Here is a 16,610-nt window from a genome sequence, read left to right as displayed (position 1 = left end):
TTTTTACAGTATACTTTTCTTCAGAGTCTTTGGTGCATTAGCTTTGATATTTCTGAACCAAAAGGCAAACCCACTCAATCCGAGGAACATGAAACATCCCATACGACTTCACAGATTATCGTCGTTATCAGCCATGGCCAATCCACTGTTTGATGGTCTCGTTAAGCCGCTGCCATCGACCATCGATGTAACAATCACAGAATATATACTGTACTCTGTATGATTATCTACACAGTATCGGATTTACAGAATCTCAGAATCATAATATTTATTTCGACTGGAGGAACCCGATGAACTATGAAGCTCTTCTTCACAGATGTCCATTACAGCATGGGACACAGAACCAGTCACACACCTTGAAACAACCATAATTTTTGGCTTTGGTAATTTTCAAAAGTTTTTACACACGTGGCACGTGCGATAGGTAATGAGTCAATTTAATCAACGTGTGTGATATGCCTTGATTGTTCTTGGAATTCCGTTTCTATCAAATTATCAATATGTTTATTATATACACTGGACACACAATTAAATGGCAAGAGAAATTATGCAGTAAATTCTTCACTTGACCTCTCTGTAAGTAGAGTTTATTTCATACTTTATGGGTCGAACCTCTTAATTATGAATGAAGACTCTGAGTAACCTTTACAACTTGTGTAGGTTTCAAGAACTAATCTGCTGCCCCAATAGTCTGGAACTGTGCTGTCCCTTGCCTCAGTCATCTGTGCCATCGACACCCGTGCCCCGTTCAAGTCCAGGCTCAAGATCTTCCTTTGTCAATGTGAATTGTTTCTTTATCACATCCCCCTAACCACATTTTAACCGGGGGCCACCAGTCAGGTTAATATTTTATAATCTAGATACAAACTACATTAATATAAAAAAAATGTAATTATACTTTGACAAATTAATCTGAAAAGCCCCAGACAATACAAAAGAAGGCGTTAGCATCCATGCGAAGCCTCCTGTGAACAAACTGAGCCTCCTGTAGGCAAACTGCTCAATGCTGTTATTATTGACTGATGTTCATGTGCTCGTGGAAATTTCACATCTATCACATCTAATGTGCAATGAAACATCAACCAAAAAAACACGCGAATGAATGTAGTCGGTTATCTTATAGATATTGTCCTTAAGATGGACAATATCTATCTATTGTCCATAAGATGGACAATATCTATCTATAAGATGGACAATATTCCATAAGATTGACACGTTTTCTGCAGTGTTCACGTACAGCCAATAATAAATGATGTACGTATGTTGAATTTCTTTCACACTGTACGCTGCCAACGTGTCTCATTCCTCCCCAAATTGGTGTTCATTGAAATAAAGTGCATATTTTGAAGCCAGAATAAGGCCTCGGTATTTAAATCTGTAATTTAATCGAATTTATTTCGGCGATTAACAAGCAAATTGTATTTAGCCAATTAAGAAGCAACATTTAAGAAGCAACTTGTATTTTATTAACTTATTTCGTACCGTAGATAGCCAGCCATGCGAATCGGAGGTGCGGGAGTGAGTACCTTCTATTCCGAAAATAAATAAATAAAGACTCAATACTGTATGATAATTTAGACCTTTTTTGGGACTTCACTTCGGTTTGGACGAAATGTGAATATGAAATTAGTCACAAACAGTTTTATGCACATATAGACATTCGGCAAAAATCCTCCATATCGCCTCCCTGGTGAGTAACCAGCACCACACTCGGCCTTTGTCTCCCGAGTGGCGATGATTACACATAGCACCAGGTTCTCATTTGAGTTGACCTAGGCGAAGCTCATGACTAGTTCAGATAATCGTCACTGGTGTTGGTGGTGAGCAGGTATCAGGCTCGTGGTTCATAGCACAGCGTGCGAACCACTACACTACCGCTCCCCAAGGGCACCAGCATGCAAGCCTGCTGTGTGTTTCTGGCAGAGGTGGGACAAAGTCATTGTTATGCAAGTCCAAGTCGAGTCGCAAGTCATCAAATTCATGACTCGAGTCTGACTCGAGTCCAAGTCACATGACTCGAGTCCACATCTCATAGGTGGGACAAAGTCATTGTTATGCAAGTCCAAGTCGAGTCGCAAGTCATCAAATTCATGACTCGAGTCTGACTCGAGTCCAAGTCACATGACTCGAGTCCACACCTCTGGTTTCTGGCTGTCAGGGCTGCCATTTGTGAGACCCATTCACCTGCTGGAAACACAGTCGCAGCTTGTAAAATATAAATTCCAATATTCTCCTTTTATCCCACGATGGACTTATTGTATGAGAGAAGCCAATTTTTTTAAATGTTCAGGCTCTATGTCACGCTGTCTTCATACAACTGTGACTATGAACCAGCTTGCGTTTGTGATCTCCCATGAAGCGATTGTTCCAGTTATCTTTTAAACAGCTCAAATATATTTGTTGGAGGGGGGGGACACAGAAACGTGTACATTTACTGTATAATGGTTTCATATCTGTATGAAGTTTACATTTATAGGTGTCCGTTCTATCGCATAAACTGGCTAACATATTTAACCCGTTGAACACGAGAGGCTTTTGCGACCAATATTATCTATGAGAGGTTTTTTGGGATAAATCGTGTAATTATGAATGTCACGTTAAACCCACCACTTCACACAGCCAATTAGGAAGGTTTCTCACATAAACAAAACGTGCCAATTGGTTACTCGTTGAGCACACCGGTTGTGTGTTGGAGAGTAAACCCACAACATTTGCAATTCGAGTACGACGTTTCGCTGGTAATTAGAACCAGCCTCATCAGGCGACATCCAGAGTTGTGGAGAAATCCCTCTGGTTCGGTCTTAAATAAAGGGATAGGTGTGATGACGTCACTTGTGAGTCAATCAGGTGCGAAAATCAGAGGGGGTGGGGGTGAATGTAGTCATATAAATGACAATAAACATTTATTATTGGTTGTGTTATTCGCAGTTAATCAACAGATAGATATATATGCATGCGTACATCATCATGAGACCTCCTTTGCCATTACCAAAATATGATAATAGGGGTTTCCCCTTTTTTCTGGCAACAAAACAGGTGTTAAGATGTTAAAACAACAAAGCTGAAACCTTTTACAAGTACTGGCAAAGGAGGTCCCATAATGTAGATGCTCACCCCGAGCTCTCATTACTCTGACAGTGCATTGTCTTTTGGCTGTACGCCTTTTGGTGTCCTCTGGTCTAACACCGTTTGCGACGAGGCTCAAAAGAAAGCTGTCTCTGGTGTGGACCAATCAGTTTCAAGGACAATGCATATATTATCAGAGTATGTTTTTTAATTTGCATTCTGACCACACGCATTGTGGTTAATGCAGACATGATTCCTTGTAAAAGGTTTCAGTTGGGTGTTTTAACATCTTAACACCCGTTTTGTTGCCAGAAAAAAGGGGAAAACCCTATTATGATGCGTACATCATGCAAGCAATTTATGCATGCACATTATATGATAGTTAACCCACTGGCCTTGCTGGTGGCCAGTAGATGTAAATACAGAAAGTGGATTGAGTCCAACTGTGCAGAACGTAGGTGCGGGTTTTCTCCAGGTACTCCGAAATGGCCAGTCGTGGAATCGGACCCTCCTGAAAACCAGTCCGAAGACTCAGTGATGCTTTCCCGAATTAACAAAAGGCATTGATAACGACTCATATATATGGACTCCATTGATAAATAGGAGTTAAACAATAAAGTAACGTACAACACGTTCACAACAAAAATGAATACATACGGTACGTCTTATATCAACGTTGGGTATGCGTCCCTGGAAAAAAATGCGACGTTAGTCGAAACAACTTAAAGATAAACTGTACCATTGACTTAACGATATACATTCAGGCAACTTTCCTGTGGGTCATCTTTTGGTCATAATTAGCACCGAAAAAAATTATTAAGTATTAAAAAATGGATGACAAAATATCCCCAAAAGATGTGACATAACAGCTTGAAATAAATAAGTGAATACAGAGCAAGCAGTACGGACCCCACCACAGAATGGTGGTGGTGGATATTTGCATTTCGCGGCGTTGGGGTCTTCAGGAGGAGCGGCGACCACGTGGCCCGTACGTCCGCGAGGGGGCGTCGTCTCCTTGTGCGTCTGGGCCACGCGCGCGCTGTAACAAAACTACCGCGTGTACTTTGCTCTCGATTGTATTTTTTCAAAACAACGATGCATTAACGGTGTTATGGTGAAAAAAATGAACGTTAATTAGGAGCAACTAGAGGACTTGCTGTATATTTGTTGGAGGGTCGCGAAGGGAAAAAAAACACACGCAGCGCTTGGCTTAGGAAGAGGGTTACGTTCCTGAGACCCGTTCGTATCTCGGGACTTAATATTTAATTGTACATGGTTCAACAAAAAAAACAAATAACGAGAAATATTGTATATATGTATGCCATACGATGATAAATACTGTACAGTAAATAGAAAATAAAATAACATTAAAAGAAAAACATCTGTTTCATCTTCACTTACCTTGAGTCGAAGGGTTAAATGTGCATCACTCGGGATGCTGGGACTCATTACATCTCATGGAGGATCACTCCGCCGAACAAAATATTCCCACGCTTTAGTTCGTAAGAACGACCGAACGTTCGCAAGTCAGATGGTTAAAGATAATAACATTTTATGGTGGTTCATTTGTAAGTGCGGGTGTTGCTAAGTCGAACGCTCGTATCTCAGGAACTGCCTGCATATACTTACGGCGATTATTGAAGGCGATGAAATGAAGAGGATGGCAAGAGCATGTTGGAGTGCTTTTGGAAAACTGAACTTGATAATGTCACTCTTCGGTTCTTTCTTTACCGAAATAGCCAAAAAGAGTATGGATTCCTGCAGTCACGAAAACTTCAAATCAAGATTGATAATGTTAGTCGAAAGAAAAACAGTTTTCATTCAGTGTGTATTACCTATGACATGTAGGAAAAATGAGCTCATGACATGGAACAAAAACGTAAACGTGTGCAAAGAAGACAGGGATATACATGCTTGAATTATCACACAGGAGGCAGAAAGTGGAAAAAATGGATTTGAGAACACAACTTAAGTATTGAATGCTGCATTGCGAAAGCATGAGGGATGTAAAGCAACAGTGGATAGAGCATGGTCGATGCTGATATGACCAATTATAATAATTACCCAGTGTTTAAAACGCTTGGTACAGATTAGGTTTGAATCCAATGAGCACGAGGATCATGTAAATACCCTATGGCATGCATAGTCATTCCCCAACGCTATTTGGCCTCTGTGGTGTTTAAATATCAGTCAATTAGCGCACCGTTATTTAATTATGGGCAAAGCCACATGCCACACGGTATCGAGAATGGCTAGTGTGCAGTTGATATTTTTTGACAAAAAGATGGACCACAACATCATATGGCAAGCATGATTTTAACTTTGAAACGGCTTGAAAAAGAGACTCGTCCTTTCGTGATATTTGCGACCATAGCATTTTACAAATGAGGCCTGAGCAACAACCCCCCCCACCCAATGTATCCCATAGATATTATTTACATCGTTACGCAACATAGCAACCTAGCCGTATTGTTGTAAAAAATTACATATGGCTGAATGTCATGTCAGTTTGGGTTGTTTTATGGCTTCGCTTATATTTAAAATCATAAACTATTACACAAGCAACCTATTTTGGCAAAGACAGTACAGTTTTTAGTATATTGTTACGCGCTATTATTATTTTCAGCCTGGTGTACATTCACTTTAAATTGATACACACAAATTCCTCTTCTTTGGCTAAGCTGTTGCAACGAGTTGTTTTTCGCTAGCGATGATTGTTTAAGGCTTTCACGACACTCGGCCACTTTTGTCTCCCCAGAGCTGATGTTCACACTTTGCACGAGGGACTGATTGTAGGTAATCACCCCTCTCCAGCTACATTATAAGCACACCACCATACAGCTCATCTATAATCAGAGCGTCGCTTGTACAAGCTATACAATCTATACAATCACAACGTTAAATTAAGTCTTACGTTGAAAATGATTACGCAATTCCATTGTAAGTAGCTTTAAACAAAACGCAAACTTTATTCAAAACGAATGTCGTCATGAAAAACCGATTCATCTGCAGCACATCCAAGGGAATAAATAACACGAAGGGCTACAGATCACACGTCGCCCATGACTGGAGGTGCGTCTCTGCCTAAATGTCAATGTACTCTATATAGAACACACAAAACACACGCCAACCTATAGCAGCAACTGGTATTCACAGTTGAACTTATTCTAAAATTTTAAAAGGTCTATGTTTACAGTTCTTAAAAACAAATCAGAAATCTAGCAGTTGATTATAAACTGCAGTTAACAGCATTCCAAAACAAGCAGTTCTTTCGAAGCAAAATCTGAAATTGTATTTCAATCGGTCGATGTGTCAATAATTCGACACGTTCACGACCACTCGGACTAAATTCTAAATTTTAATTAACAGCAGCAACCGCAATGTGGTCCATTTCACCATTTAATTGATGGACATGCAAGATTACTTTCCACGCATTTCACCATGCAAGTATCCTTGCATGTCTACATATGCAATACATACAATTAATACAAAATAGTGAAATAATAACTGAAAAGCTATACAACTTTTTGCATAGCAAAATGGTACCGTTTCAGTTGACCTTTTTGCTATATCCCATGATGATATAGCTTCTCACCCCGAGTTATAAATCCTCTGATACGTGCATTGTCTTTGTATCGTTCACCTTTTGGCGTTCTCTGGTCTACCACTGGTGAGACAATGCCATAAAGAAGGATGTCTCTGGTGTGGGCTTATTCAGTTTCAAAGACAATGCATATATTGTATTATAAGAGCATGTTTGCATGTTCACCACAGACTTGATTCATTGCAAAATTTATCTATTTGGTGTTTGAACATCTTAACACCTGTTGTATTGCCAGCAAGGGGAAACCCTATGATTATTTTTCATGGTACCATTTATGAAAGATAAAGGGTTAGACTTCAAACCATTCTACACATTGTGCCCCTGTCTTATATTCGTAAGGGAGCCATAATTGTATTATTATCGCCACCAGCCTATTATTGGTGAACAACCTTAACCCTCTTAACTCCAAAGTAAAGCTGCTCAGTCAGCATTATCTTGCTCCTTAACCCTAATCTTTCACGTGTACCCAACTTTACCACCAATTCAATGAATAAGGCAGTGCAAACCCCTCTATTATCGAGCAAATTCGTTGACAGCATAATAAGCCACCTTATACGGTCCCTCCATATGTCCGACGTCAACATGTACTATAACACAAAGGCTCCAAGTGAACGCTGCTTTGGCAAAGACAAGTTCACAGGAACGTCTCGACGCACGCGTTCCTGCGTGGGTGGTGCGACCCGTCCACCCACGCCCGCCTCTCGGTGGCTCCGCTGAGGCTCACGACGGGAAAGAGCATCGCGTCCTGGTACGACGGCGGGTCCTCCTGCAGGGAAATCTGCTGCGAGAGGCAACGGGACGTCCTGCAGCTGGTGTCCTCACCCAGCTGCGCGCGGCTGCTCGCGCTGCGCGAAAGGAAGTTTGGCCGGGAACCTCGCAGGGCACGCCGCAGGGATGAGCGCCGGCTGTCCCGCAACGAAAGTCCAGAGCCGCAGCGGGAGAAGATGGAAGAGCTGCTCATGGCCCTGCGGCACCCCTCGCAGGAGCGCGCCTGGCTGCTCGGCGTGCACGAAGAGCAGTTGGCGGCGTAGGCCGTCGGCTCCGTCATGTCCATGAGCACGGCCTCTGAGTAGCTGGGCACGAGCTGCCGGTTGCTGCGGATGTGCCACTCGAGGTCAGCGCTGTCCATTGTGCTGATGCGTGGCAGGCGCAGATAGGTGGTGGCCTCGGCGGGCGGAGAGCTATAATCCAGGCCGAAAAGCTTCTCGATGTGGTAGTGCACGAAGGCAGTCCGGTACTCCATCCACACGCGCAGCGGCCACGACAGCAGCAGCAGGGCGGCTGCCCAGAAGACAGGCCGGGAGACGTACCAAGGCAGCTTGTCTGGGTCGGCAAAGGCGATCACAAACTCTTTGAACTCCACGTTCTTGAGGTGCATGCCTTCCCTGGCCTCCATGTAGTCGTCCTGGCCCTCGTTCTCGCGGAAGAAGCGGGCACGCTGGTTCAGGTACGCATTCTCCGACTCCGGGTTGGCGAAGCTGAAGCAGCGCGTGAAGTGAAGCCTCGTGACCGGGAATTTTTCCAGCCCGTAGATATCTTTGGAGACGTCCCGCACGCCGCAGTGCGAGAAGTCGAACTCGGCCTCGGAGACGCGCGTGGTCACCCTCTCCTGGTACATCTGCGTGCTCGTGTACGCCTCCCCGTTGCGGTAGCGCGTCACCTGGCGGGTGCGCCGCACGTAGTGGTAGCTCACCGCCTGCCACCAGAGGCAGGGCTTCGCCTCTTGCAGGCGGCGGATGCGCTCGTAGGCTCCGCTCACGTCCACCTTGTATTGCCGCTGGCTCTGAGTCTGGCAGTGCCAGCACTCGAAGAGGTACACCACGTAAAGCATGCCGAGAAAGGCCAGCGGAATGTACACGTAGCCGTTGGCGCATGGGCTCTCGTGGTAGACCATGGTCTTGCCTGTGTGCGCCTGGTCAAAGGCAAGCCGGGTGACGGTGGTGAGGTCGCACCACGTCAAGGCGCCCAGGCAGCCGTACATCAGCATGGTGAGCACCAAGCACTTCCAGTTGCTCTCTCGGCACAGAGAGGCACCCAGCGAAGGCTGCACCGGGCGCTGCTGTATCGTCACCAATGCAGATATGGGCACAAATTGAATTAGGGCTTTGACGAATGGCAGAATGCATAACAGCAGTAGTATCCACATTCGTAAACGTTCAAAGCTTTCACGTGTGAATTACAACAGAGTCGTATAATGTTGTTCTTGTAACAGTGGAAATGTACATGATGTAAATGTATCATTTAAAACGAGCTATTTTATATGCCAATAGCCTGCGACAGCTCTCTAGCCCTTGACAGCATGATTTAAAAAAATATATAGACCAGATCTATGTATCGGTTTCAGTAAGGATTGGACGAAAAGAATACACTCATGTAGAATATTAATAGAGGTATGTAAAGTTGTATATTTAAAATACAGGGAAACCAAAGCAAGCGATCTAAGATGTGAGATGAAAAATGTTCTACAACATTCCAAAATGTAAATTCAGGATATTGCTTAAAAGGTGTTGCATCTGATGCTTTAATATCACGGAATGTTGTTAAATGTTCATTGTCTTTATCAACATTTACTGGTAAAAACGCCAATTCACAGATTTAATCTCAAGTTGAAAATTATGGATGTAAAACTGCTCGAGGCTGTTAGTGCAGGCAGCTAAAGCATTTTCTAAATAATGTATTATTACAATTAACAGTTGTTATTGCAATATGAAGTGTTTTTGTTTTATAATTTACAAACATTTACTATTTAACATTACATAAATGTTTCAACATATTTTTGTAGCTCCACTTGACATTACTGTGTTTATAATTTGCACTATTATAGTTGCTTTTCTTCTACCAAAAATTGCGCTCAGTAATTAACTTTGAAAGATGTTATTTAAATATTGATGATTAAATCTTTTCCCTTCATTTATTTGGCACAGGTCTCCCATTAAGAAAAAAAGATTGAATCTTAAATGGGATCCGTTTGGCAATCACATCACCTCAATTTTAAATGACCATGCGAATACTTGCAAGTGTCCTCATAATATGCATATGCCGTGTTCTTAAAATTGGTTTAAAATAGGTGTTTTTAATATTATCGAGATAAATGCAGGCTGCATAACGACATTCATTTGGAATTTAAGCCAACCAAACTGAATTTCCAGTGTTATTTAATAAGTGTATCTTCTGCACTTAGTATTCAGAATAATTCTGTATCACATGTGTTGTATGGAATTATGTTTCAAATATTTAAAACAATACTATTCCAAATTATCGGGTATTGTTTCATAATAGTGTCGGGCAATATATTGCCTGTATATTGTGTCTAAATCTCTTTCCGAGAGACTGGATTGCAATAAATACTTGAGTATATGAACACATAACGATAAGTACTGCTCATGCAATCATGGATAAACAGCCCGCACTGTGATCATAAAATCCAATGAGTGGTCGGAATGGTCACTTTATAATTACAAGACGTAACATTGATGCGCCAGATGCAGATTGTTAAATGGACCACGCGTTTAAAAGGCCCAAGAGTAAACCGAATAATTAACTTGCGCTCAAATAAAAACTGATAATGAAAACCAACATATAGTATATGTGGCACAAGTCTTATATAGAGAAGTGGCACATCTCATACAGCATCCGTGGCATGCTGATTCTTAACACACCTCGTAAATGCATGTCACATCAGATCGACTTATTGAAAAGGCCGTGTTTGAAACGTACCTTAAAAATCTACCACGTGCGTGCAGGTCAACAATAAGGCAGCAAACAGCATTACACAAGCCACGCAAGTAATGGCACCATGTGCCACTTTTTGCACAGTGCCAACATCAAACACGCTTCCTCATGGGTGGGTTTTGTTTCACAGGAGCCAATTGTAAGCCAATTTAACCATGCATCGAAAAACAATTGAAGCTGGCTTAATTGATTAGATCACATTAATTATTAAATACGGTGGTTCATTCAAACAAATTGTCTACTTAACGTAATTACCACACACACGCACGCATGGTGCATCTATAACTTATTGCGCTCTCCCCGGCTATCCGCATCGCATTGCCGTTAGTTATGATTACAATACTTGTGTATATGAAAATGCACTTGAAAATGTTCATCTGTGTAATTGCAGCTTTTAGTCGCGGGTAACGTTATAGGGCGCATTTTTTTGCAACCGGTTTGCAATCTTCTTCATCGTCATCATTAACCATGGTCGCATGTCGCATTTTGAGAGGTGTAACATTACAACGTAATGTGTAAATGTGTTTTGTAACTACACCTATTCTGCAGCATCAGTATGAGAAGTGTTGTGTGGTCCCCCCCACCCACTCAAAGCATATCCATCACGAATGAGAAACGCACGGGAACACAAAGCCGATCACTCCGGAAACAGCCCATGAACAAAGTGGTGCCTCGCGTCTTTGTGGAGGAAAATAAAATCCCTCGAATTATCCACAACAGATTCCTTTCACCGGTGGTGTCGCCGCGACTTAATCTTGTCAGGATACACCGCATAACGTATCTTATTTAAACATAAGCAGTGCTGCAAACAAGTGTAAAAAAAAACTGCAATCAGATAATCCATTCACATGGAAGATATAGTTAAAAGCTTCTTGGAATAATTTGTGAATGGAAACATGTCCATATGTTGCTTTGTTTTCGCCGAAATAAAACCATTGTTTATTTATGCAGTGCATGTTTTAGCCTTCCCACATTGCGTACAAATTAAATAATGTGGTTAACTTTGTAGAAATATTCCATTTTTATTTTCGCCTTTACAAATTATACATGACGGTACATGAGCTTGGTCCCGGTGACATTAACACGTTTAACAGTTACGAGATTAAGATGTATTCATTTGATTTACAACGGAATGGAAAGCATCCTATAGAACATATACCAAGGAGGTGGGGAGATACAATCAATTCGTATTGCCATGCACAAGTATATAGTTCGCATGCAGGTACTCGGCGGATTATACACATCGTGGGACATGGAGGCCTTCATCCAGCAGTGGATTGACCATAGCAGATGATGATGATGATGACCATACAATAATTCACAACATCGTGCTGTAGATGTTGCTTCTTCTTATAAAGGGAGAACTTACACTCAACGGTTTATCATCTTGTTATAAAGATGGTAATGATGATATATTGCCTATCTGAATATATAACCCATTGCGCTCTTATTGGAAGATTTTCTCCTAGGTCAATGCAAATGTAATTGCTGCAAGGCAAAAAAATGGAATGCATACGGACGTGAATATACGGGATGTATAATCATTAACTACACACACGTCCATACGCTGTATCGAGACACACGTGGATCGGAGAAGATGGAACAAAAACTGGAAGGCGTGCAAAGAAGCTTAAAAGAGGTGCATACTCGGAATTACACCGAGATAAAAACACGTGGATCAGAGAACATACACAATTATGCAACATCCTTGAGCAGGACACGTCGCTGTAGGGGATGATGACCGATGGCCAAGAATGACGACGATTTCTTGCGTAGATGTTTTGAGTTTCGATAACTATAATGGAGCAGCTGCAGCCAAGGGAATGGAACGAGTTAGAGAGGACGTCCAGCGAAGAGAGATGGAGCGAATGAAACCAGCTCGGGTGCAGGTGGTGCAAGGTGGATTGTGACATCGCAGGGTTGTGAGAGATGGCGAGGGCGTGGGGATGCCTTCATCCAGCAGCGGATTGACCATGGCTGACGATGATATTACGTGCAAACATTTCTAAACTATATACTCTTACGACTACTAAATACAGCATTGGCGTGGGAATTGGTGTGCGTTTATTATGTATGGCCATCACGCATGAAAAAAAACCAGTGTGGAGATGCCTTAATCAAGCAGTGGATTGATCATGGCCGATGATGAATGATGACGACGAACCGATGAATACGAAATCCACAAACAGTGTCTAAACTGTGTTCAGACAACAGTGCAAAGTAGGGGGTTTAAACCCCCGAGAGGCTGGCTGGCTGGCTGCCTCACCTCTCCCCGCATCCATTCGCAGCGTGGCACAGCCTCCAAGCCCGGGGTCGCTGCCCCCTCGCTTGCCACCGGGGTGACCGCCTCCTCGCTCCTGCTGCCCCCTGCGCCGTGAGACACCATGGCGGTGCTGATTGCACCACCACCAGCACCAGCAGCTGCTGGTGCCGCGACGAGCTGGGGCCGCTCCCGCACCACCCCGCCCCGAGCCAGCCCGCGCCTGCAGACGGGCAGCCTGCTGACACATCACGGGCAGCCCAAGCTGCTGCTGATGCTGATGCTGCTGGTGCTGGTGCGAATGATACTGCTGGTGCTGCTGCTGCTGATTGATGATGCTCGTGATGGTTGGTGATGGAGCTGGTAGCAGTGATTATACTGCTCCGGCTAACGCAGTTTGCAACTGATGCTGTTGATGAAGCTGGTAGCAATGATGATGCTGATCCTCGTTACATTTTTCACGGATGTTGTTGCTGCTGCTGCTGCTGCTAATGGTGTGATGAAAACGCCGGTGGTGGCAGTGATTACGCTGCTCCTGCTAATGCATTTTGTGCTGATGCTGTTGCTGCTGCCTGGGTCTCGTGGTCACTGGAGGCGAGCTGCTTGCTGCGCACACGCACGCACGCCCTCCAGTCAGCCGCATATTCATCTTGTGCTCATGCTACCCCTGTCTCGCAAGCCCCCCCCCCCACGCACCTCACACCCCCCCTCCCTCAACCGCTCTACCACCCCCCCCCCAACTATGCCAGAACCCCACCGTTACTCGCCCCCCCCCCCACCAGTGGTTTTCACAGTGACGTCATCTCATCTACACATCGGTCTCATAGCCCGGAGCAATCGTACCCATAGATTATCCCCCAACAGCTGACTGCTGCGGCGGTTGTGCGCGTTTCATGTTGTTGTTGTTGTTTGGAAATCCCATGAATGAAGAGAGGCGTGGGTCAACTGTGTTGTAAGCACCGCCAAGCGAAAAGGGATAAAGAACATTTATATGCTACGCGTGTGTGTTCACGCGCTTACTTTCTCGACCCCGCACATCCGATGAGCACGGTTGGCTACGTACGGTGCGAAAGAAATTCAACGTAATTGCACACGAGAGCTGTAGGTGGTATTCCACCGTCCGTGATCAGAATCAGAATATTTATTTATACTGGAGGAATCCTATGAGCTATAAAGCTCTTTTTCACAGATGTCCAGTCGTGGCGGGTGTGTAGTAATAGGTTATGTGCAGTAGGTTACCCCAGCACAATTAGATGCATACCTAAGGATTGTGTCATATGAAGGGGCTGAAGTTCTTAATCGTGGAGTGGAAGCCAGTTTGTCTGCCGAGAAATCTCAAAAGGTAAACTTGTGGAGGGTCAGCGGAGATTGCCGGTTCGATCTCCCGGACCGGCAGCTGAAACAATGGACACGTCGCTTTCAAAGCCCCGATTATGTGCGCCCATCAATTGTGGGTGCTCCCGTCGATGCCAAGACGCCCGATCACCGTGGAAGAGTATGCCAAATATCTCATAAATACAGTGTCTTCTGCAGAGCTCCCTATGGTGAAGGAAGTCGCGGGGTTTGCGCCTTTGCCTTGTCTATCCGCAGGAGGATTGCTGGGATGTCCAAGTACAACGGGGGGTTGCATGCAGGGGGCAACTATGGTTGAGGGGAGGGGTATGTGGCAGCGTTTTGGCAACGCATTGGGGACCAATCGGCAACAATGGGGTCCAGAATCAACAACTAAACAAGTAAAAATGTAAAGAGTTTTTTTATGTATTCATTTAAAAATACCTGCGGTCTACCATGGACCAAGCCCGACTAACGCATCTGGCTGTCATATCAATACGGCAGCATGAAGTTGCGAAATCCACCGCCTTTGAGGAAATCCTCGACGAGTGGTTCTCTTGACCTGGGGTGCACGCTGCACCCCCTGGGGGTGCAAGATGTCCTTGCTGGAGGTGCAAGACATGGGCAGGTTGTTCTAGAAGGTAAATCATCGAAACACAAATTAAGCACGAGCACGTAAGTACAACTACGTTGTTTCATCAATCCCTATGTATTTACTAACATTAAACATTCGTTTAACGATTGGGAACCAAAGGGGTGCGAGGTTGCAGTAAAGGTTAAGAGCCACTGTTCTAGACCGATGGGCCGGCATGAAAGCAAGACGCATGATAACTTAATTGTGAGTATTGTCCCTTTAAATCTTTTTTTATTAACACTGTCACTCTGAGACTGTCTTCCTCTTAACCCAATACACGGTCCAACTATAATAATATATAGAGAGAGTTATAGCCTACATATTATTGTATACGGGTAAAAACAAAAAACGTGGCTATTTCACTAAAAGTGAGTCGGGAGAATGAAAGGGGGGGGGGGCACAGTCGCATCTTGCATACTGACCCCCGGCGAAATAGGAAATTGCGCCCCTGGTTGCATGCATCTTCTCCTTCCAACACATCGCATAGCTCCCCACATACCAAATAACACGAGTTTAGTTTATACTTCAAATGACACAGATTATTTTCTCAGAAAGGTGATGTGTTTACCATCACCATATACAACTCACATGTGTAAATTATATAAAGTGGTGATGAAAACCAACAAAATGTACTTTTTAATCTCAGCATTTCCTTGATATCACAACTGACACACAAGCATTACGTATAGATTATGTCACTTTAGATTATAGACCTCATACTGATTAGATACATTGTTGGGGCTTGTAGCCAATAACATGCTGGTGTTTGTCGTCACATAGGGCTTGTAAATTAATCAAAGGCAATGTGGTTCTTATTAATCTGGTTCTTGAGACAGCATCAAACATGATCTCAGCAACATAACCACACAGTTGGTCGTCCATACAGCCAAAAGCAACCTTAGATTTGCGTGCACTAATTTAATATGCAAACCGAGTAAACTGAAAAGAATTAAAATGTGAAATATGGTTTAATAATGTCTATCATTAAGTATTTCTGTAATAGCAGTGAAGTGTATTGCAATTTTTATTGTTGTATATCATTAATACCTACACATGTGTACAATAACATAGTTAAAAGTAAATTATATATATTTAAATCATCTGAAAAAAACGTTGATGAGGCTTAACGCATCGCTTGCTTTCAGATGCGCTTCTGCGGCCATCTGGAACGCTCTTCCTTCCGATATTAGGAAGCCACTCTAGCTTGTGCACTTTATAGATTGAAAACTAATTTCTTTATAACTGCTTTTTGTGTTTAGATTGTTGTCATTCCCTGTACCTACGATGAGCACGGTTGGCTATGTACAATGCGAAATAAGTTTGACATAGATATAACGCATACATGCTGCTGGTACAACATCAATGAGAAAACATGAATAACGTTTCATATTTTGGCTATCAATGACGCCACTAGGACTACACAAAGCAATCACCGCCCCCTACTGGAAGACTAATGCCCGTTTGCAGGCCAAGTTCTGAGTCACCTTGTGCTGCACAGGGACAGCTGACACTGGGGGTGTTCTTTCAAATATGTCGAGATGAGAAGTGAGATATAAAGCACTCAGAGACACCTCAGCATATAGGATTGGCACGATATGAAACACTAGTCATTTCATAGGTACATTAACCCTGGTTAGTACCCATGCAAAAAAAAAGTGCAGCACATTACATTTTAATAGCTTCTTTGCCCGTCCTAGTACGGAAGCTGTAATATATACGAAAAAAATGAGCAGAGTATAATTGTATCTTGTGTAAATTTAATGTCAGTGAATCTTGCACGAAAGTATGTCATCAAACACTTCACTGCAGTTCACTGTAGTGCTGTATTAATGACAGTGATTCTTGCACAAAATTATGTCATAAAACACCTCACTTCATGTCATTGTATCACTGTATATAATTGACCCTCAATTTAAGAATAGGGTTTCCCCCTTTTTCTGGCAACAAAACAGGTGTTAGGATGTTAAAACACCAAACTTAAA

General features: G+C 43.2%; 1 protein-coding gene across 1 annotated transcript; it reads right to left on the bottom strand.

Annotated features, from left to right (window-relative positions):
• Positions 1 to 6,010: 6,010 nt before the first annotated feature.
• Positions 6,011 to 13,331, bottom strand: LOC144933496 (transmembrane protein 151B-like). The gene is made up of 2 exons (XM_078858309.1): positions 12,669 to 13,331; positions 6,011 to 8,729 (listed from the first exon to the last, which is right to left on the bottom strand). Exons 1-2 carry the CDS (start codon positions 12,786 to 12,788, stop codon positions 7,305 to 7,307), a joined length of 1,545 nt encoding a protein of 514 aa, XP_078714435.1. The 5' UTR covers positions 12,789 to 13,331; the 3' UTR covers positions 6,011 to 7,304.
• Positions 13,332 to 16,610: the final 3,279 nt, after the last annotated feature.

This window comes from Lampetra fluviatilis, chromosome 7, assembly GCF_964198595.1.
Source record: "Lampetra fluviatilis chromosome 7, kcLamFluv1.1, whole genome shotgun sequence".
Taxonomy (NCBI): domain Eukaryota; kingdom Metazoa; phylum Chordata; class Hyperoartia; order Petromyzontiformes; family Petromyzontidae; genus Lampetra; species Lampetra fluviatilis.
The sequence above is the reverse complement of the archived record's forward strand: the minus strand, read 5'-3'. Positions and strand labels throughout refer to the sequence as shown.